Source organism: Poecile atricapillus, chromosome 11 (genome assembly GCF_030490865.1).
Source record: "Poecile atricapillus isolate bPoeAtr1 chromosome 11, bPoeAtr1.hap1, whole genome shotgun sequence".
In the NCBI taxonomy this organism is placed as follows: domain Eukaryota; kingdom Metazoa; phylum Chordata; class Aves; order Passeriformes; family Paridae; genus Poecile; species Poecile atricapillus.
In genome coordinates this window covers 8,541,549-8,564,893 of record NC_081259.1, presented here as the reverse complement: position 1 = coordinate 8,564,893, position 23,345 = coordinate 8,541,549, and the positions used below count along the sequence as shown (strand labels likewise).

Here is a 23,345-nt window from a genome sequence, read left to right as displayed (position 1 = left end):
TATAAAATATTCCTCACTTTTCTTTGCCAGCTTAAAACAGGTCAAGTTTATTTTTTAACTATAAAAATACATCGTTCCATAAAATGCAGGGTTCATAGTGAGTCCTGGATGGCTCTCCAATATTCCCATCCAGTCTATGAAACTCTACCAGCCTCTGTGCTGCTTCACAGTGCAAAAAAAGCTGAGAATGAGACTAATTCAGTTTTCATTTAATGTATGCAAAGTAGAAAGGAATTTGGAAGGGCCACAGGAGGAGGTGACAGTGGATAAGAAGAAGCAAAGAATATTTGGCCATCAGAACTTGTTAGGAAAGCTGCAGATCAAAGTTGTTACTCAATTATAAAATATCTACCCAGACTTCGCTCTGTTAACTCCACCTCCCATTGCAAGCTGTATAATCGAACACAGAAAAGAACACATTTCTAGTAGATAATAATTTCTGTAAAATATGTCTTTTTGATGGTCGACATTATCTACAATCCTGTTGTCACTGCTGTGACAATGAAAAACAAACCCTGCAGTTTAGGCTTCACCCCATGCACACCTGGGAGGTTTCAATTTCCTTGCAAAGCTGCTTGCAAGGTGTACAGCAGGCCTGGAGAGTACTTGGCTTTCAAGCAGCTAAATTATTTGGTTTGTGCCGGAAGAGAAAATTACAATAGAAGAAAGATCAATTAATAATTTAAATTAAGAATAATCCAGTACTAATCATCCAATTACAGGCTGTCAAGATTGCCTTGCTTCATGAAGAAGTAGAACTAGACTGGATTGTAGCCTCTGTGAAACTCAAATTTTCTTAGTATTTTTATACTGCTGAGCATAAGGGTGCTTCTGGCATCTACTGTTATATGAATAAGCAACTGTATAAAAATATCTCTCAGGAGTAAAATTTTATCCTCTTGGTAACCAAGCAGCAGCTGATGCTGGTGGTCTGTCACCACAGCCACAGCCTGATGTTTTTAAAGAGAGGTCGTGTAGCTCTTTTAGCAGAATTTTTTTCTCCCTTGGTGTTAGATATGGTCCAGCACACAGCAGGGCCTGGTTGACTCAGCTGACAGGACCTTGGAACAAAGTCTTGTCATCACAGACTTCATTCCATCTGCTGGGTGGGGAGGGCTGGAGGCACGCACCCCAAAGGCACCACATGCACCCAGCCTATCTGCCAGCTGTTGCATCATATTAAGGACAGGCAGAAATGCATCAGCATCAGGGATACAAGAAAACAGGACTGGAACATGATCACCTACACAACATTTCAGTGGGCACGGAATGATATTAATGCTGGTAGGTTTTGCATTGGCATCCTGAACTGCAGTATCATGATAAATGGGAAGTTTTCTTTCTAAAATGTTTACAATGTAAGCCAAATGTGCAAACAGATGTTTGAATGAGAATCACAGGCTGACAGGACAGCACAGGGTGGAAAGAGAATTCAACATATCCAATTGCCTTAGTATGGCAATTTTCACCAGCACTGATCTGCTTTAGACTCGCTACTTTTGATGTTTTTTTTTTTGTTTCTGAAAACATCTCATATTGTAAGGGGAGTAACTTTGCTGCTGTGGCAAATGATACTCTAGAAAAAAATCTGTTTCACAGTATGTCAGGTGAAGTCAGATACAGTCTATAGCATCATAAAAAACACCCAGAGATACGTCTAAACTTAAAGCAGCCCTTCATCACTACAACTATTCAGTATCCAACTCCACATAAAGGAAATGTGACAATCTGGACAAAATGAATAATTGTAGAAGGGTATTAGGACATTGAGTTAGTGCACTCTTAGCCTATCATTAGAGTAAATGTGTTTTCTGCTTTACATTTCTACCGACTGACAAGTAAAAGAATCTCTGGAGCTGTTTTATTTAGGGACAGTTCCCCTTTCCAAGACAGAAGTTACTGTAACAGATTTATCTTTTTAAGCCCTTTACCATTAGGTCATCACTCGGCAAGCGAGGTATCAAGCTTACCGCAAACATCAGCAGAAACAGCTACATGTAATATTTATTTATCATGAGGCCAAAGGACACAGGACAACTCATGAGCGAAGGCTATGAATAATTGAGCTGTGCAAGGTCCTCAGAGCTGAAGGCCAGTGCTTGGCTCCGTGATCCTCTGCATCCTCACCCACGCTGCCCCGAGGTGAGTCAGCGAGCACTGCTCAGCCCAGGTACCAACCCACCTGGGGGCTTCACCTTTAAAACACAACATTCTTACAGGCTGGGTCCCTCCCTCACTCTCTGCAAACTTCCTTATATTAGATCCTTGCACAACAGAAGTAGTGATACAGAAAGTGAAAGAGAACAGAAGAAGAGCAGACATGGGTAACAAGGTGGCAATGAAAGGGAAACTGGGTGACACAGAAAAAAGGAAAGAATATGGTAGAAAAAGGCAAAAGACACTCTGGAAAAAGAGGAATCCTGTTACAGACTGCTCTCCTATTAAGGAAGAAAGTCTTTCCACCAGCTAAACAGAAGCTCCTAAAAATAACTTCCTTGAAACACACAAGCTTTGGTCTCTGTGGAAACAGAGCTCCATCCGACGGAGCAGGAGAGCCAAGTAAAATTTCTGGATATGCTTGGGCACCTCTCCTGTGGAGCCCCATCAGAGAGTTCTAAACAAGCAGGGCAACACAGCAACATGGAAACCAGCCTTCAGCAAAGCCAGAGCAGGAAACAACTCAGTTACCATGGGCATATGCAAAACTCTGCTTTGACAAAGGGGGGAAAAAGAGAAGGAAAATGGGCAGGTGTGGTTTTTTTTCCCCAAAAGGAACTCCATTACTGAGAACTGCAGCTACTACTGTATAAATGATGCAAGCATTTCTGCTCACCCTTACCCACAAACACAGGTGGCAAAGCTCAGAGTTCTCCAGCCAGTCCAGTCTCAATAACCCACAAGTACATGGTGTGGCTTACACATTCCATTTGTGTGAGCAGAAAAGCCCCCAGCAACCTTGACAACTAGCAAGCTAGTACAGCTCTCTGTACCTAATGCTTCAGGTCAGGTCTAGCTAAAGCCCCAAAACAGCCCCCCAGTCTTTAATAACAGTAGTTTGGGGTTTTTTTCCTCCTGTGTTACTGCCTCAGAAAATACAAATGAGGTTTACCAGCAATTCTGGTCTCCCCACGCTAGCATGAACTACGTGCACAGAAGCTGGTTATTAAGAATCCACACCCCAGACTCTTCTGCTTATTCCTTTGCAGAGTAATAAGAGACTTCAGTCATGCCAGCAGATCAGTGGGATGCAGGAGACTGGGAATATTGCTGACAGAGAGCGCAGCAAAGGAGAATGAGACACTGCTTGTAGTTCCCCTGCTCAGCTGAATGGCTGTGGCTCAGGCCATGTCCCTCCTCAGTTTCCTCATACAACACCGATGATGGCATCAAGCGCCATGCAAAGTACCTTGGACTTTCTGCATGACAGCACTACGTGCAAACTATGCATTATCTCAAAGCATCTTTAATTATGAGCCGAAGATACTGAATCCCTCCTCCCCCCAGGGCTCCAGCTTTGAACCACAGAGCTGGAAAGTTTACCATTGCTATTTTTACTCTCTCCTTGCTCAGTGGAGAGTGCCAGTGGAATGCTGCTGTGGGGACTCCAGACGTGCCACAGCTGAAGCCCTGCAATGTTCACAGCCAAAGCTGCCAGTCCTCAAAAGCACCAAATACATATTCATTAATGAGGCTAGTCCTTTTTTCAGGCTATTCAGGAAGCTAACCTCACCTTGCATTTTCAGTTTGAATGTTTATGATATTTGCTGTCCCATTATCCCTCACCTGAACAGGAAAGCACAGAGAGCAGCCTGGATACAGCAACAGCAATAAATTAGTTTTCAGAAACTGTCTATGCAGAGTACTTTGATGGCACAAACCCCACTCCATAATGCTGTTGAGACAGTGTTTAACTGCTACTAAACTAAGGCAGGCACTGATGGGCGAGTTCTTCCTTACAACACATAAAGTACATAAATTTACAGGGCCAGGAAAATGAGGTAACAGCTCCTGCATTCTCACAAGGGGACTGAGTCTGAAACTGGGCACTCCCCTCTCCAGAAAACACCAATGAAATGAATCATTTTCAAGACACAAAGAAAATCCAGTATACATCAGGAATAACACAAATCATATGCCAATTTGGAGGAAATAATGACTTCTAGAGTACCTTTACCAGAACATACATGTGCTCAGCTCTTCGTAACCTATTCAAGTCTGTTTCTTTTTACACAAACCCATTTATCCTATTTATCACCTTTTCAAAATGCATTATCTCTAAGTTTAATAATCCAGAGAAATTTAGATAACTTGTTAAGAACCACAGATAGGTATTCTTTAGCATCATTATACACTTCCATAAGATATCCATGTACATTTTCAGAAATGAGTGGCTATTTAATCCTGTATTAATCTAAAAATCTGATTCTGGGGGTAGAAAGAGAAACAAAAATCCTCAAGTAAGTCACACATGCAGATTGCATATACCGAGTATGATTTTATGTTGTGTGACTTTTACATTAAAATAAATTGACACTAGCAACTTAGTCAATAATGATCATTGCAAGAAATTTACAATATCAGAACAAAACACTGGATTTTGCATTGTAGTTCAGCAAGTACCATGCCAACATGTCAGCCACAATATCAGAGAAATTACAGCAGATTTTCAGTTTAAATGCCAACATTAAATTGAGAGGAATGCATTAGATTGAGGATTTCTTGAGTTAACCACAACAACTATCAAATGAGGAAAATCAGATTTTGAAATTCACAGGAAACCCTGGCACACGAGAAGTGCCCCTGTGCCAGTTTCTTTGAATTCACACAAACATAGGTCTGAAATTCCTCACTGTTTTACTGACACTGACTCTTTAAATCATGAGATTTCCTTCTCTACCTTCTTCCTCTCTCCAGGCCCACAAGTACTATGCCATTCAAGCTCAGATATACCACACTCTATTTCACTTCACATTTTCAAGGAGCTAAGAGCCAAAACCAGGTTATATTCTGTCTTATGAAGCTGCAGAAGAGAGAGACCAATTTTTCTGGCATATATCCCAGCACACTGTCACAGGAGCAGACAAGTAATTCCACAAATGTGTTCACTCTCAAAATAATTTAAATGGCTGACAGAGAAATTTAATCAAGGACTCCACCAGTTTTACATCACTATTACTTTTACTACCACACCAGAGAGTCATTTGATTATGCCATGGAGAAACCCCAGTGCTAACCAATATAATCTGATAAAATAAACCCATGACTCTTGAAAATACCCTCTTACAGGCAATTTTGGAAGTTATTAGCAAATATCACACTCCCACAGGCGTGTTGGACACTGTGACTGCAGCACTAATCCAGTGATGTACCAGCTCCTCTTTTCATATCAATAATACATGGATCAAGTGGAAGCAACTTCTAGGCATTTCTGAGGATAATCATTTGCCCTGCAGCAACTTAATTACACCAAAGCATGAAATCAGTGCAACTGGTTCTTGATTACTGTCCTGTGACGATCAGCAATCTGTTATCAAACACTAAGAACCGTGCTCACCGTTCAACCAAGTCCTGACAAGGATATTGAGTATCACTGGAGAGCTCAAGCATCCATGACAAAAGCAGGTACCTACACACTGCTGAGGAGTGAGGCCACTGCAAGTTTGCCCTGAACAACCAGGGTAGGTAAAGGTAAATGGTATTTCATGGCATTCTCTAGTACAAATTGTAATGAGATTACATTTAAAATTAACTGAATTATGATAATCTGCACTGAGTGGCTTTAGGGTGACAGTTGGATGACTTATTTTTAATCCAAATAATACTAGCTTGTCTAAAAAATGTTCCTTTTGAAATACAGCCTTAAGTCACCTTTTGTTCATCTGCCTCAAACATAGGCTCCTGAAGCTGTCATGTTTCAAAGTGGGAAACACCTTCTCTGCCTAAAGTAAAACTGCTGAGGACTCAGAGCAAGCCAAGTGAACAGTGAACCACTGCCCTCCTTTTTTCCCCCCAGCTTCACCTTTACAAGGAAGTTCCTTTTCCCCCAGGCAAAAAATAGGCAATCTGTGTTTGCAGATCTGTTTATGTTTTTAAGGAACTATAAAGTAAAAAATCTCCTTTGTTTTCTCTTGTACTGAGGACTCAACTGTATTTATAACATAACTTTTCTCCACCACAATAACCCAGGATACTGATTTTGGTGTTTGGCTTATGATAGATTGCTCATTTGTATACCACATGAACTAGCAGTTTTATGTATAAACAACAAACAGATTTGGAACAGTTGCTTCTGCCTGACTGAGGGTTTGTTGGGTTTTTTATTTCCCTAGATAGCAGGGAGGCAGGAAATAGAGTTTTCATTAAAAGTGCACTGAAATTTAAGCAGGAACTTGTGCCACAGGCATGCTGATGTAATAGACTAACTTAGCTCCTACAAGCATTAATTCTTTCATGTTGAGTGAAAGCAAGAAGGCCATTGACAAGCAAAAAGGACTCTTGTAAAACATCCAGAAATAATGAGCAATGATGTGGCTCAGCCATCTGTTGAACTCCTATCTTCACCATTCCACTGCTGTATGACAAAAGGAGAATAACACTCCAAACTCAGTGCACACTCATGCACTGAGAGGGAGTGAGCACCTTCCTAAATTAATTCCCAAATAACCAACTCTAAACGTTGGGGGTTGTTTTATTTCTCTAATCCCAGGGGCAAATACAAACCAAACCCCCTGTAATTTGAAATACAAGAAGCTAATGGAAATAGAAACTAAACACATGGATATATTCAAACAAAATTCCCACTGCTCCCAACTTTCTTTGCTTTAGCACCCTTAAAAATCAACTGGAGTTCTGCAGACAGCACTGGCACAAGATTATGGCTTGAACTTGAACAAAAATGGGAGCTCTCTACTCCTCACAGTTTCCTACTTCTTCCAAAGTGCTTTCTTAGACCAATCTTGATTCACACCATTTAGTCCCATGACACAACAGGTAAATGGCATATAAAATGAATTTTTTACTCCAGTTGTTTTAAAAATAGAGCACTGAAGTTAATGTTAGTGAAGTATTTTGCATTTAATTAAGATGCTCTGTAGCAAATAAACCTGGAATACAGAAGACTGGAAACTTTTGCTGGCCGCTGAGCACTATCTTTATGACTACAGCATCAATAATTCACAAATACTCAGTCAGCTACTTCTAGTACATACTCTTTACTGCAAGCAGTGTACAAAACCTATACAGTCATTCTCTAAGGTACATTTAAATAAATTGAGACAGCAGAAAAATTCAGCTACTTTCACAGAGCAGCTCAGTCTATAGTATCTTCTGAAGGAATCCATTATCTTCACCCTCAGTGTCTATCTCATCTCTCTCCTGCTGGGGTATTTTTACTCCAACTGCACACATACTCTATGCTCTAATACAGCAGAGCTAAGACAGATGAGTGTACTCCTCCTAACACCTGATGTGACATTAAAACTTCAACCATCTTTTTACTGTTGCAAAAAGGCTGCACTTTTGGGCATCCTACACACAAAACCTGAAAAATAAGGTAAACTACTAGGTAAACCCTAGTAAGGGTTGTTATGAAAAACAAGAAAGACTTGATAATATCCATGTACATTAACACATTATCTTTTAATGTAAAGATGTCAGTTAAAACAAGTATGTGTCAACTACTACAGAAATGGATTCCCTAGGAGACATTAAGCAAACCTGAGTGCAAATACTAATGCTAGTTATGCATTCCCACAAGTTTTGTGCTTTCATAGGCGTTTCTTCAGTTTCAGCTACTTCCAGACTGGAGAGCCTTGCCTTATTCCCCAGGCTGAAATTTCACAGTGAGCCAATGCATTTTGGCTCACCTCCCAAGCCCATCACATAACCCTCCTCACCAGCCTTGGCTCAGCACTGGGAACTGAGGGTTTACAAGCCTGCAGGAAATAATCTTGCAGCTCCTCCACAGTTCTCAAAGCACTTTTGTTCAGGAGCACTGTCTTCTTCTGCTGGTATTTCCCTCTGTTCATTGAGGCCCCTTTGACACCTGTCTCGAGCACTGCTCTTGCCAGGACTCCTCACATCAAACACCAACTTCTTGATGTATTTCTGTCGTCCCTACACACCTGAGGCAGCACACTGAGGTGAGGCCACCCTGCTGTGGCACCAATTGCCATAAACTGCACCTAGGCAAGGCTTAAACCTCTGCCTCATGAGCTGGGATTATTCATGGCAGGAGCACGGTGCCTTTTGACCAGAGCTGCTGCCTGTTCCACCCATCTCTGACATTGCTCCCCTTGCACCAGCTCCAGCCCAGATGCCCTCAAAGCAGGGAATAACTGCTCCAGTGCACAAACCAGGACTAGTCAAAAAGACTGGTCAAACCAGTCCAGACAAAAAGAAATGGCCCCAGCTAAGTCTTCTTTCAATGCATCAGGCTGTAGTATCTGAAAACAGCTATCACTGTAGAAGCATAGAACAAAACAAGACTAATCTAGACTGTAATGGATCAAATTGCAAAGCTCACCAAAAAATGTCTCACCAGAAAATTTGTACAGCTGATTAGTTACACACACTGTAACTTCATAAAAATGGTTATTCCTGACCTAAGGATCCTAAACTAGAAGGGCATCTGTAAATTTGGCTGAAGGCTGTTTGTTGCCTGGACGCTACAGCAGCATTAAATGGTTTGCTCACGCTTGAATTAATACTTTGGAGACTAATATTTGGAAGATTAGGTGAAAAAAATTCAAAGCAGAGCACTCAGAAACTGATATCTGTAGATCTTGGCCCCTGAACTGCTCAGGTAATGAGTCCCACCACTCTTTGAATTCAAAATATTTTCTTTTGTGTGGGGGCTTCTGTTCTGTGGTTTGTTGTTCATGCTTTTTTCCATTCTTGCCTTTCTTTTGCATGCTCTTTTATCTGTTTATTGAATTTTATGTTTCAGTCTCTAAATAAAAACTATTTCATCTACTGATTTTACTACGAACTTCACATTCTCAAATATTAGCAGCATTAAATTACTTGGTTTTGCTACGATTATTTGATACAGATGACAAGCCATTAAATGTGAAATATGTGGCAATGATACAGCATTTTCCTTACATCACTTACAGACAACTGTAGCTGTATCCAAAACACAAGCTGGTAAAAAAAAAAATTCAAGTATTAACTCCACAATGCTAACAGAGGAGAACAAAGCAAAAATTGATCTGTCTACAAAAACAGCAGGTGCTTGTATCCAAAATCCTATTACAGCCGACATTTTCACACTGTTCTTCAAAGACCCCTGCAAATCTGAGTGCTGTCTCTCCCACAGAGCACCAGAGCTGGAGGCCAAGAGGATTACACGGGAGCTGGAATGGATCAGGCCTTGCAGGAATTCAAGCAGACAAACTGGATGCAGCATTTCTTCCATGCAGAAGCATTAGTGCAGCTCAGGCAGCGATTTGAGTCTCCAACAGAAAAGAGACAAGAGAGCAGAAAGGCAGGAAGAATGAGGAGAGCAAGAATGGAGGAGAGGTCCTGATACAAAAGTGATCCATGACAGCAAACTGGTCCAATGTTCCTAAAAAGAATCAACAGCAGATGAAAGCATCTGTCCCCAGAACACGAGTCTTTCAGCAGCCAGCATTGTATGAAGATGACTCAGCTGGCAGTAGGATTTCTCTCCTTTAAAAACTTACATTAATATGCTCAAGCACTGCAGAAGAACCAAGTTACTAGGTAAGAATGAGCTCCTCTGAAAAAAATGCAGTATCTCATAAACACTGAAGGGCTCCATAGAGAAGTCATGGTGTTATCCAGGAGGCCATACACCCCACTTGGATAGTCCTTCAATTCCCTGGAAACATTTCAGGTTTCTCTGAGTTACTCTAACCATTTCCACAGACTTGAAGAGAGACAGTATTTTCTTTTGATTTAAGAATCAAAACAATAGGCTCTGCCTCTGCAATGATATGTCTCGTGAATCATAAATAGGAAAAAATCCTACTTGGATAAACGACACTGTAACCTCTGTTTTTCCCCACCCCACAATAAGTGGAGAAAACACATACCCATTTTTTATTTGCTCAAAACACTGAGCTTTGTCACAGTGTGAATCTGCATATGTTTAAACATCTGCTTTCAAAAAGTGCCAAATTCACAGCTTTACAGAGAAACACAACTCTCCTGATGAATCTCCTCTCAATTATCCATTTTCAAGTGGATTCATCAAATATTCCAGCAAATACCAAGAATGATAAGTGGCAAATGGAAGATGACAGTCATTTCATGAAAGCAATTTATTACCTGAAAAGATTCATCCAGTATCTTTTCAGAGACAAGAAAACCTCAGTGTTCTGGCTTTTTTCTGTGCCTTTTTTATATTGGCACTCTTGACTTTTAAATCAGACTCATCTATTCCTTTCTTCCTAAGCATCCTCATCTTGCACATGTTCCTTTAATGAACTTTTAGCACAATCAATGTTCAACCCCCAGTAACAGTCAATATAAACCTAAGATGATTAAAAAAATATATAGCAATCACCAGGATTAACAGTACCATATGCTTTAGATCAGCAGACCACAGATAACTAGTTCAGAGCTTACAAATCAAATTTCCTAGCCACAGCCTTTATCACCGCAAACCCAGGGGCTAAATCCCTCTTCCCTTCTCCCAGTAAATACTACTTAGAATTCTGTACAATAAAATTTAGCACAAAGTTTCTTCTGTGTACTTCTGTTTGGTTGAAGAGCTTATAAAACCTGCCTTGTGCTAAGACACTGAAAAGATAGCACAGAAAAAAAAGGTAATTTATTACAGAAATATTTCTCTGCATTTAATGATTTGTAGAAACATTAAGCATCAGTAAACCTCACTTAAAGCAACAAATGTCATTCTAAAAAATGGGAAGAGTATGTCTGTACATCTAGAAAAGTACTAACTTTCTGAAACTTAGATGAGAAAATTTAATCCTGAAACCAGGTCATATATACTTGTTCAGCTCATCCAGCTATCTTATCTAGGAGCATCAGAGTCTATGTGGTAAAAGACATTTTGCCCAGACTGTGTGAATCAAGAGGTTTCAACAATGATCTAACAACACACTTGGAGACTCCATTTTCTGCCAACACACCTTGTTAACAGGGCCAATTGCTTCTGTAGATTTTTTTAGTGCAAGATTTCTTTTTCCTCTCAAAAAAGGATGCTTACCAAGCAATTACCAGCTATGCCACAAGAAGGAGAAGTACCACAAAGTGGATCAAGTACAACTGTTAATGCCATCACTTAAGGTCATTATTTCAGCTGATGCTAAAGGTAGAAACTGACCTGCAGCTACATCTCAGAAATTTAAAAAATAAAAATAAGAAGAAAAGCAGCTTCCAGATGTTATTCACACCCCTGTTTGCCTCTGTCTCTGATGCAGTCCTTGTAAAGCATGAAAGCTCCCTACTTGACTGCATGCAGTATCACCAGAGAACAACTGGTTATGCAGGAAAAAATGTTTGCAATTCCAGCCCATGCCACACCGGCACTTAACTGCCTCCCAATAAACCAGCACAGCATAAAGAACTCTTGTAGTGCTGGAGTTTCTATTTTTGAAATAACAGATAACAGCACAGGGCTTGGAAAAGAAGTGTATTAATGTCTACGTTACTACCCAAGTTGGCATTTGGCCATGTAGGTTTTCTGCAGTTTGCCATTTCACACATGGACACTTTCAGCTACAAGCTACTACTACTCTTTACTCCCCCAACACACATTTTTCATATTTCACTCTGCACAGTTCCATTTCACAGTTCCAATGGATGCAGTGTTTCCCTTTCTCCTAATACCATAAAGCTTCCAACAGAGAGGCAAAAGAGAAATATGAAATGAGAATTTTAAAAATTTTTAAGGAGGAAGTCTGGCCACTTCTACAGTGAAGAACAAGAAAGAACATAGCTCACCAGAAACACCAGGAATAGTGGAAAGATGAAAAACAGAGTAACAGACAACAAACAATGACTGCTAAATCCTCTGCACCTCAAAATTTCAGTAATTAAATGAGCTAAGTTTAAGCTAACACTGCTACCTTTGTTTCAAATTAACATGCAAATTAATGTTCTAAAAAAAAAGAAAAATAGAAGAGTGTTCTGAAAGTCAATCACAGAGAATAATAATCTTTAGTGCAGTTTCTTCTGCTGCTGAAATGCAACAAATTTAGAACTATATCCATGTAAGAAATATCCACAATAATTAGGTTTTATGCTCTTTATTATGAATATTACAGTAGATTTTTGGATGGAAAGAGTAATTTCCTGAAATAATTGGAAGGTGCTAGATCCTATTTGTGTCAATAGTGTCTGTCTACACAAAATGATCTAGAGATCTTATATGAGCTTTGACAGAAGGACATCCAATTTGAAAAGGTGGGATATTTGGCACCAGATTCCTTCATCTCAGGATAGAAAAGAACTCAATAAATTAAGGAGACTTTACAACCCACTCGCTCTCTACAAAACTCTGTGAACCTTTGGGATTTATGATGTTATTATCTTTCAAGTTCTATCAAAAATTCAGATCCAAATTATCTTCAAGTACATCTTCCATCATCTTCATTTTTTATTAATGTAAATACAAATCAGAACAATTTCTTTTTCTAAAAGCCAGCTTTGTGCCTGTATTCCTTTACAGACAGTCATTTCTGCATTATCAGATTGATCCTTAGTACAAATTTCAAAGACGGGATAAAGAACTAATTGTAGTGGGCCTATGCACAGCAGTCTTTAGAAGTGAACACCACATTACATGAATAATTAGCAAGAGTTCAGGGGAGAGGGCAGAGGGTTTTGCTATCAGAGAAGCAGAAGGTTGGAAGCTGGCAGAGATACAGCAAGTCAAAACCTTTTAGGCACATTGGACAGGCTTAAGGTTGAAACCCACTTAATATCTTAAACTGCTGTACTGACTCCTGAAAGGGTGCTGCTTCTTGCATCAGAAAGTGCTGCCTGCAACACATGGACAACTCCCAGGGTATTTATTAACCAGTGTGAGCAAAGGTTACATGTTCATAAACCCCTATGCATAAAAATAGCAAAACTGTAGCTGAAACATTACCCCGCCTCTTCCCACAACTCTGGGACTTTTATAGTTTGTTCAGCTTGATAAGATGCTCTTACCCTGACTGAAACTAACATTTTCTGTAACATTAACACACATTAAAGCCCATGCTTTACCAGAAAAAGACAAGCTTTTTGCAGTAGGGAGCTACAACAAAATATACTACAAACAAAATGTGTAATACAACTTAAAAATGCAAATTGAGGTGCATTTCAGTCTTAGCTGAAGGAGGAAACTGACTGGCTCTTGAGTAGCTGCCTCAAGGTAAGGATAGGGAACACCTCCAAAGTAAATATTATACAAGATTAGCTACTTCTTCCAAAAACAATCCAAAACTACACTTAAACATACAAACACCTTTATGAGAAATTAAGTTCTAAACAACAAATAGAATATTGGAGAAGACTTTAATAAATTGGCCCTGGAGAATATGCTCCAAAACCAAGAGCATTTTCTTGAAAGATGCCACTTTCTCCAGGCTGTCCTACAGCTAAAATCCCATAAACAAATTCATCAGATGTTGGGGAAGACTAGACAGATTTGGGACAATGATTAAGTTCTGCCCAAACTGGTCCAATGCTTAAGGCAGCAAGTTGACTTCTCAGAATTTCCTTTAAAGTAAAAATGGATTTTGGTTACAAAGTGCTCAACAGAAGTTCACTTTGTATTGTTGCTGGCTTTTTTATTTTGTAGATTATTAAGGTTTGCAATATATTGTATACTGTAAGAGTTAACACAAAATGTTTTGTTTATTTTGTTATAAAGAACTATTAAGATGCATGGAATAATGCTAAAATAATCTGAACCTAATCTCAGTTTATCTGCACACCGGAAAAAAAAAAAAAACCAGCTGGTTTTGCTTTTTTGCTGATGCTGAACACCATTTTTCCAGCTCTGTAAGGACATTCATAGCAAAGCTAACTAAAAGTTAGGAGTAATGTTTAGAAAGATTCTCTAATCTGACCAAAATCCACCATAAACAACCTTATTAAAGGAGAAACATTTCAATTCATACTATTTTAAAGGGTGTTTTCCTGAGAAATGTGGTGAAGTTGGCCTTGGATTTAATCTTAGATTTCTCAGATTTGTTGGCTCCCATTATCCATTACTCCACAGTTGTTCTGCTGCACACAGAAAGAAATGGCCATGCACATTTGTGCCATGCACAAAGTTAAAATTAACTGGTCTTACATACTGGGATCTTGAGAAATGTGGCAGTATCCTGTAAGAAAATAATAATAAAATAATAATAAAAAAGAGTATCTTAGAGCTTCTAGCTGGCACTGGATGACTTGAGAAGGGTCACTTGCCAGACACTGAGCTATGCAGCTCATTTAGCAGCATGCCTTGGCTGATAAATAAGGCTCCCATGAGTCAATATTTCTATATGCAAGCAGACTTTTTTAATAAGGCAGAGTAACACTAATCTTCCTAAAAACAGCCAAAACTATCTAACGTGACAATCAATTCCTAATCAAGAGCCAAAAATAGAATTTTTATCTTGAAGGTACACCTAGAAAGAACTTCAAGAGACTGTACCAATAAATAATATTACTATCAGAAAAGCATATGTGAAGCTTTTCTAACAAATTTGCAATACAAAATAAAAACCAGAGGCAATGCTTTGAGATAACTTCTCATTTAAATTTTTCCCTCTAGACTTTGAGGCAAGTGTACCAACTTAAAACCTCATCTTCCACATCAACATCATTCTTCATTTGTTAACCCACATGGAATTCCCCTTTCTGAAAGTTGAGAGGTTACAGATTTATTTCATGGTTATAGGGATTTTCCCAAAGACATACGTGTGCTTATCAGGAGACATGAAACCAAGGGTGGGAAGGTGGGTGGGCATTGAGCCAGGTCCTGCTGTTTAGCCCAATTTTGTGCATTTGTATTATTTGGTCTCACAGTCAGCAAATCCAACCACAATGTTTAATTCTAACAGGAGAACCTTTGTTCTGTAAAGCTAACAGAGTGATTAAAAACATAAAGATATGGATAGAGATAATGCCATATAACTCTGTCATTATACAACTGACCTATGCCTGCACCTTTCTGTGATTGTTTGCAGGCAGCAGAGCTTAATGTGCAAATAACAGTAACCCATTTTTCTCAAATTAGCCCTTGGAATAAAGAATGCAAAGATTTTCCTCTGTCCTTAAGCTGACACTGTGCACTATTCATCCATCCCATTTTACATTCTTAGCCTCCTGTTAAAAGCATCTTTATTCTGCTGTGTTCATACAGCATTTCCTGGGTTTACAATCCCACATTTCCCATTGCTCCCAAAACCTGACACACTGAAAAATACCACTGCCAACAAAACACTCAGTTTTAGTCAGGAATGAAATTGAGCTTCATCATCAGATGTCAGGCTGAGCATGCAAGCCCAGTGTAAGTCATTCATCTAAAAACTGGAAAGCAGGGCAGTCAAGATGAAGCAGTAGCAAATGGGTCACTGCAACTGCTTATTCAATTCACCAGTGCTCGTCTGCAGCAATCTCAATTATCCACCACCAACTGACACAGGAGATACAGGGAGATACTGTCTATCACAGTTGGTTTGGTTTTGCATTTTAGGCCATACAAACCCAAGCTTTAAGAGTCAGACAAAAACCAATTCTTAATCATTTCATTTCAGACATCGAAGAGCCACCAGCATTCAAAAACTGTAAAATGATTTATTTTCCTAGATTCAGGAAAATACAAAGAACCCCTCATCTTGTACACAGGTGGCTTTAATTCCTCTCAAGTTCAGTGTCAACTGAAGCTATATCCTAATCCACAGGAAAATATTTCTGATCTTCTTAGGGGCTACTTGACAAAAACAAGCCTGTATGTACACAAGCATGTTAGCTACAACACATCTGCACCTTGTTTTATGACTCATTTCAACTGCTTCCAATGCAGCCTTGTAATTGATCTACATTTGTGAAGGAGGCCAGAAAAGGTTCTTAAGTTATTCATTAAAATTATTATCAGCTTTGGGAAAAAAAAACAAACCCTTATGTTATTTGTTCATTTTCCTTGCTAGTGCTGCATAATCTTGAGACTGTTTGCCTTAAAGCCAACAGAGAATACAAGTAAAGTGTGGGACTTAAAAGTGGGTTTGGGGCAGGGATGAAAAGTCAGCATCACCACATTGGCACATCATATTAAAAGGAAATAGGAAATTCAGACCTTAGTCCAGGCAGCCAGGTTCCAAACAGCCAATACTTGGCATTGCCCTTGTACTAATCTGTCTCCAAATGAGGAAACATCACAGGACTGAAAAACCCCAGAAAACTGAAAAGGACCTGTTTTCTTCATTCAGTATGGAAACAGAAATATCCATTTGCTGACTGTCAGTTTTTCCCACAAAGCCAGGTGCTGGCAGATAACAACTGCATACATGAAATGGTTTCCACCTATGCATTCCCACAGCTATCTACAGTCCTGAACAGCACTGCTACTTTTTTTTCTTGCTCTTTTTACTTATGTTCACAAGTAATGAACCAATGTAAACTAAGCCCAGCACTTCAGAATGTTTCTAAGTAGCAGAGTAATATAAAGGATGAATTTTGGAGGGGTTTTTTGGTTTTGAGGTTGTGATGGACTGGAGACTGACCCTGGCTTCAGAGCAAAGCCATTGAGGTTCACACAGTCCAGCTCAAATTCCCCTGTCAAGAACAAACTGAACAAATCTAAGAGCTACCAGCAACATGCACAGGTCAAACAGCCATGGCAGAGCAAACATCAGCTGAGCCTCAAAAGGTGACACTTCTCTATCTAAAGAGAAAGAACAAGCTGCCTTTCCTGAGCACCTCACGTAATTCAGTGCTAAAAAGCAGACAGTTACTTCAGCATGGAGGGTTGAACAATATGTTCCTCTAGGAATCTGTCATGTTCAATGCTCTGATGATGTTGAGAACCAGGTCCTACAACCTTTGTACATCAGGGTAAACCAATATCTCCAGTTCAGGCAGTTGAATTTCAGGATTATCCACACTCTGGAGAGCATGAACTGTTAGCCAAAGGCTCTTTGGCAGCTTATTTTTCTTCCCAAATAACACCAGTTGCAAAACATTCTTGACAGTGAAAAGTTTCCCTTTTTCCTTTTTAAACAAGCTTTGATCTTGTAGTCCTGACAGAAACAGGGAAGTATTTAACAAAACTACTTTTGCTTCAGTGACTAAAAGACATAATACAACACCAAAGCTCAGTAAACATTTTGAATAACTTTGAACATCAGAGCACCTGTTTTCAACAGTTGTTGGTATTTGTCCCAGGGACGCTCATCATCTGAATTAATCTCTGCTCATTGCATAGGCAACAACAGCAGAGGATTGTGTACGTGTCTATTTTTGCTCAAATTTATATGCAGCCTTTCTTCAAGTATTGACTATGGAAGGTAGAATAAGTTGAGTTTTAGAGGGTAATAGCTTTAAACAATCCTTTGGAGACATTTAAAAACGTTACTGAAAAGCTGGTATGACTGAACAATCTACCAGGTGATGGCTCATGAAGAAAGAAAACCCTATTACTCCAGGACTATTAATTAATTGTCACTCTGCCAAGCACTGCCTTTCGTCATGTCAGGATTTAGTTGGCAATTTTTGATAAAAACCTTTAAGCATCCAATCTAAAGAACCTGACTTAGATCATGCACAAAATATGGTGATGGTGAAAGAAGATTCTGTTGCAAAGAAAGTTAAAGTAGAAATTGACTATTTTGATTAGGCAAGGTAAGAAAAACCTGAAGCTGTTATTCCCCTAGAAAGTTGTAAGCGCCTGATCACATCAGAATGGAGAGGAACTAAACTGACACAACCTCAGAAGATTAGTTATCACTCTGGCCTAATCCAATTAGGTGTGTTTCCTGATTTTACTCAATGTAAAACTTCTCCACCAGCTCCTACACAGGAAACAATAATCTCCTGATAATCAGCACCACAAATAATAAATTTCCTGCATAATGAAAGGTTTGGTGTGCATTGTTTTAACATAAAATTTGGCAAAACAGTTAAAAAAACTATTTAAACATTCTATCTGCTACCCAGTGATCAAAAGCCCATGGATTTTACGACACCATTTCACAATTCAGTTCTTTCCATCATACCGTATTGACCCAGAAGCATAAAGAAAATTAAAAGTGAACCAACGCTCTCCTATGGATTGAAAGACAAATTCAAATGCACCCTTTTTGAGAGTTAAGGAATTAAAAATTACAAAAATATCTATAATTTATTAAAAGCTTAAAAAAACCCCTAGTTTATATTGTGCACCATGAAAAACAAATTAAGCTGTATCTTGTTAAATGCAACAAGAGCAGCTTTTCTGAGCTGTTTATTAATTACACTTTCTTTCCCTCCTTTCAGGATCCCAAAGATGGACTAACAGATCCTCCTCTTTGATATTTTACTACAGAAGCAGAGGGAGTGGGGAATCAGTGCCTTCCTTCTTTTGACTGGGATTTTAAAACACTTCATTGACCTTCTCCAAATTTTCAGGGAACATACAAACTGATTTTAATATAAATAGCATGTGATTGACAAAGCAGCCATGGTTTTGTGCTTAAGCACTGAACTCAAGCCCTACATGTGCATCCTGTTTTTAAGTACTGTACATTGTCTTAATGTAAAAGTGTTAGAAAGTTCAACCTTCCCATGTGGGATTCAGGAAAGGGGGGAAGAGAAGGACAATCAAGTCATTTTGCACAGATGTTGTATTAAGACAATCAGATATTAGGATAAGAGACACATCTGAGCAAAAAGCAGCAACTTAAAACCACACAGACAATGAGAGAAGACAGTTGGATACACATTCTCTTCAATTTGTTTCTAATTTTGAAATAAACAGAACAAAATCAACCCAACCTTCCTAAAATAAAACACTAACAAAAAATATGATCTGTAGCAATAAGACAGAAAATTCCTTTTGAGAAGCATTGAGATACCAGATGGAAATTTGTTAATCAAGTGGGAAAAAAATACATATAAAAGACCAAATTAATCATTGATCAATACTTGATGCTGGAATGAAAACAACCAATGCTACAATTACAGCCTCTGACAAAAAATCTATAAAAATTCAGTTTAAGGGAACAAAATTGTATGTCAACATCTTTATTGGGCTGAAAGACAGAATTCAAAATTAGTAAAATTATCCTTTAAGATATAGTTCATTCATGAGAAGAAATAATAAATGCCTTTAAATTAGGAAAACAAAAAGTTTCCTTTACAAAGACTAAAAGAATGGAGAATACTTGAGACTGATTTTGCAAAGACAGGCTGACAATTGAAACTGAACAAAAGAATTTGATTATTTTATTTTTTCAGCCGCTGTTTTCAGATAGTTTTATAATAATTTGTTACGTAAGGTTTGATTCCTAAACATATTACCTTGTTTCAGGACCTCGAAAAAATACAGTCAGAATCTATATCCATGATGGTAACTCCTGCCAGCTCACCATAGTTTCTAAAATTTGACAGCTTTCCCAAAGCACTGGGTTAATTCCCACCTTCCTCAAGGCAACTTGCAAAACACACCAATAAATTAATGATTGCTAAGTATCAGTGGTACTTCAGAGGCACATCTTAAAAGGAAAAGAGTCTCAGACTTCCAACATTTTAATGATTCCTTTCTGCTGCCAGGTGGAAAGTCTGGTGGATTCAGAAGAGCAACAGCTTCCCACGGAACTTAGCACAGATGACTAAATGCTTTTGATGGCACAGTGAACCTCTATTTTAAGACTTCATTTTTAACTTTGCATTACAGTTCACTACCATATGACTGGAGGCCAAACGCCAGGAATTTGCATTAAGAATGAAAGCATACACAATCTCCTGGAGCTACAGAGGAACTGCTGCAGCAGGAATGCTATAACATGACATTTTACCTCAAGAGCCATACTTGTATTTCTGCTGCAGAATATTTCTCTTAATTGTGAGCCACTTGGATTGAGGCTCAAATGATCAGTCTTCTAAAGTTCACACTGTTATTTGGAGAATTCATCAACAGAAAGACTAAGGTTTCAGCTCGTACCTGTTACAAACAGTTATCTGTAAATAGAATTGATTAACTTTCTATTGAAGCTTACACTTTACAGTGACCAACTTTTTTACTGGGCACCTAAAATACTGTAATCATAGACTCACAAAATGGTTAACACTGGAAAAGACCTGAAAGAGCATTGAGTCCAACCAGTAACCCAGCACCATCCTGTTCACTACTAAACCATACCCCCAAGTGCCACATTCACCTGAATGTGAATGAACTTTGAACTATTCCAAGGGTGGTGATGCCATCACTTCCCTGGGCACCCAGTTCCAATGGGTTTTGGCTCCTAAAAACCAAACCAATGCTAACTACTCTAACTGTACTCTCAAGGTACACTAAAATGTGGGATTGACAAACATGGCAAAGTAGGAGTTGGGAAATTTCAAACCTCAATTTAAGCTGGAAAGCAGAGCCTATATCTTGTATAAACCACTGAAAGGACACTAATGGAAAACTACAAACCTGTCCAGTCCCACTTCTATTGAAGAAGCCAAACTCTCTCAGAGCAAGCTGGGCATGTGTTGGCATCCTCTACTGGGTCAGGCTTCTTAAAAGACTTAAGTGAAAGAACCCCTTGTTCCTGGATAGCACTTTTCCTCCCATTAATCTTATTTACATGACCCATATGTGTTGTAGTGGCACTTAATAATTTATTATGCATACAGCATATCAAAATTACTTCTTTACATAAGACCATATTATTTATATTCAAGGAAACAAATATTTTTTTAAAGTCCTGGAAAATAAGCCCAAAATCTGGCTTGCTCACCAAGCAGCCAGAACACATGCTATGCTATGGAAGGGTAACTTCTCCCTACACCTTTTTCCCCCCGCTCTTCACTTGACTTAGGCAGAGCAATGTCAAAAGGCATTTGGACTCCACAACTAACCAATCCCTGGATTCTTGCAAAGCCAATTATCTAAATTAGTAACAACTCCTGTCACTATTTCTGAAACTGGCACGTATCCCCAAGATAGACATTAAATACGCATTTCATGCAAGCCAAGTTTGTCTATGCAACACCAGAGCCAAGAACTGAAAACGTTCATCACTCTTTTCTCTCGGCCTACTACAATTTAAGCTTTTTAAAGCTCTTTCTTTCAGGACATGTTCTGTGAGGTCATACTTTAAGAACCACTTATGCAACAGCAAAAGGAGCTCATGCTTTCTGTGGACAGAAGTAGGAGGCCCAGGGACAGCCATCAGTTGTAGCGAGGAGCCAGAACCCGCAGCTCTTCTCAGGATTTTCTAGAAGCCAAGGACTCACTGTTTCCACTCACCATGCTGCCTCTTGCCAGAGCCTTCTCACTGTTGCTCCATCTCTTTTGATGCCACGTACTTTGGCATCTCCTGGCAGAAACCCCAGCCCTATTTCCAGATGTCAACACTATGTCCTTCCAGCCCACCACCACACGCATTGGATAACAGTTGTTGGGAGGCCAAAAGAGAAAGACATCTGTGTTGCAGGAGCTTGGATGAAACTCCAAGCATGTCATGCAACACCAGCAGTTTCCTGGTAAGCCCTAGCCAAGACTACTGCCAAATTCAGTCAGAGCTTTGGCTCACCTGGGTTACCTCTAAGTGTAGACAGTGGCAGGCAAGTCTCGAACAACAGGTTTATTGCAGTCTGCAAGCTTAAACTGCAACCAGTGCAATATGTGCTACTCAAGATGGAGATTTTCAATGGTGAAACAGTGGCTAACACAAATTACAGCTGAATAATCCTCTAAATCTAGAAAAAGCTAAAGGATGAAGGTTTGCCCATCATTTTAGCAAATGAAGTCATCCAGTAAATCACACTGTAGCTGTTCATGGAACATCTGGTGAGGCCACCAAAGTAATTGAAACCGTTTACAAACCCTTCCCTTCCACTCACCAAGGTTAACCGTGCAGACTTACTAGGATTAAAGGGAGATACAGAAATACCTCGTCCCCAATATCCATTTACCTTGTCCTGAGGGCCTGCCAGGCTGCATCAATGTCTGCATACAGGTTTTTCTCAGAGGGCTTGCCGGTGCTCACCCCGTAGCCGGAGTAGTCATAGGAGAAGACGTTGCAGTTGATGCGGGAGCCAAGGCCAATGTAGAAGCTGCACATCTGGCCCAGGTCCACAGCATTACCGTGAGAGAAGAGCAGCGTGTACCGGCCAGTGGGGGCACAGCGAACGAACATGCAGCCCAGCCTGTTATCTCGGGCCGTGCGGGAGAAGAACACTTCCACGGCATCCAGTTCCCGCTGGGAATACTGCCAGTCGGCCCGCTCGCTCAGGTGCAGGCTGCAGGTGCCCGATCCCGTGGGGGTGCCCGCCCCGGCCGCCGCCCCGGGCTCCTGCTGCTGCTCGGGCTGCAGCACGGTGTACGTGGGCTCCGGGGGCAGGAAGGCCAGCTTGGCAGCGATGCGGCTGGGGCAGGGCGGGCAGCAGAACAGCCAGCACAGCTCGCCCAGAGAGAAACCGTTCATTCTGGGGCCTTGTTCTGGCATCAGAGACGCCGGAGAAAAGCTAAACCTCGCCTGGAAAGAAGTCACACGGAACCGACCCGGAGCCCTCCTCCGACGCGACCTGCCGCCTTCCTGCGAGGCCACCAGCTGCCCTCCCAGAACGCAAACAATGGCAACCTTGGAAGAACTACAGTTCAGCAACAGCAATGCAGCTCTTCAAAGCCTGGAAACCGCTTATACAAACCAAAAACACAACCCCACGAAATACAGAGGGACTACAACCAGCCCTCAACCCCTCCTCCCCAACTAACCCTACAGCAGATGTAACTCTCTAAAACACGACCCCCCTCACAGCACATGAGCCACACGTACACATTTACAAAATTAATTCCCCGATGCCACGGCTCAGTGCGGCGCTCCAGCTCCGGAGCCGGCCTCCCGCAGGGAACATGCAGGACGCAGGGCAGCACCTTCCCGCACACACCGCACCACGCGCGGCTCCACCCGCTCCGCCCCGGCCCCCGGGACGCCCCGCAAAGCAGCGAGGGGCCCCCGCAGCACCACCGCCCCCGGCCCGGCCCCGGCAGCGTCCGCGGCAGGAGGAAGATGAGAAGGAAGAGGAGCACGAGGAGCAGGATGAGGAGGGTCCAGGAGGAAGGGGAAGGCAAGGTCGAGGCTCAGCCGCGCGCGGCCGCGGGCAGGGCCATGCCGGCTGCGGCGCGCAGGCAGGAGCGGGCAGCGGCCATGTCCCGGCTCCCCCTCCGCGCCGCCGCAGCG

At 40.6% G+C, this 23,345-nt stretch overlaps 1 protein-coding gene across 1 annotated transcript in view; it reads right to left on the bottom strand.

Annotated features, from left to right (window-relative positions):
* The window catches only part of ABHD17C (abhydrolase domain containing 17C, depalmitoylase), a 28,699-nt gene extending 5,354 nt beyond the window's left edge, over positions 1 to 23,345 (bottom strand). The window contains exon 1 of the mRNA XM_058846861.1: positions 22,078 to 23,345. Within this exon, the coding sequence (XP_058702844.1) occupies positions 22,078 to 22,610 (533 nt within the window). The 5' untranslated portion in view covers positions 22,611 to 23,345. The remainder of the gene's footprint in view (positions 1 to 22,077) is intronic.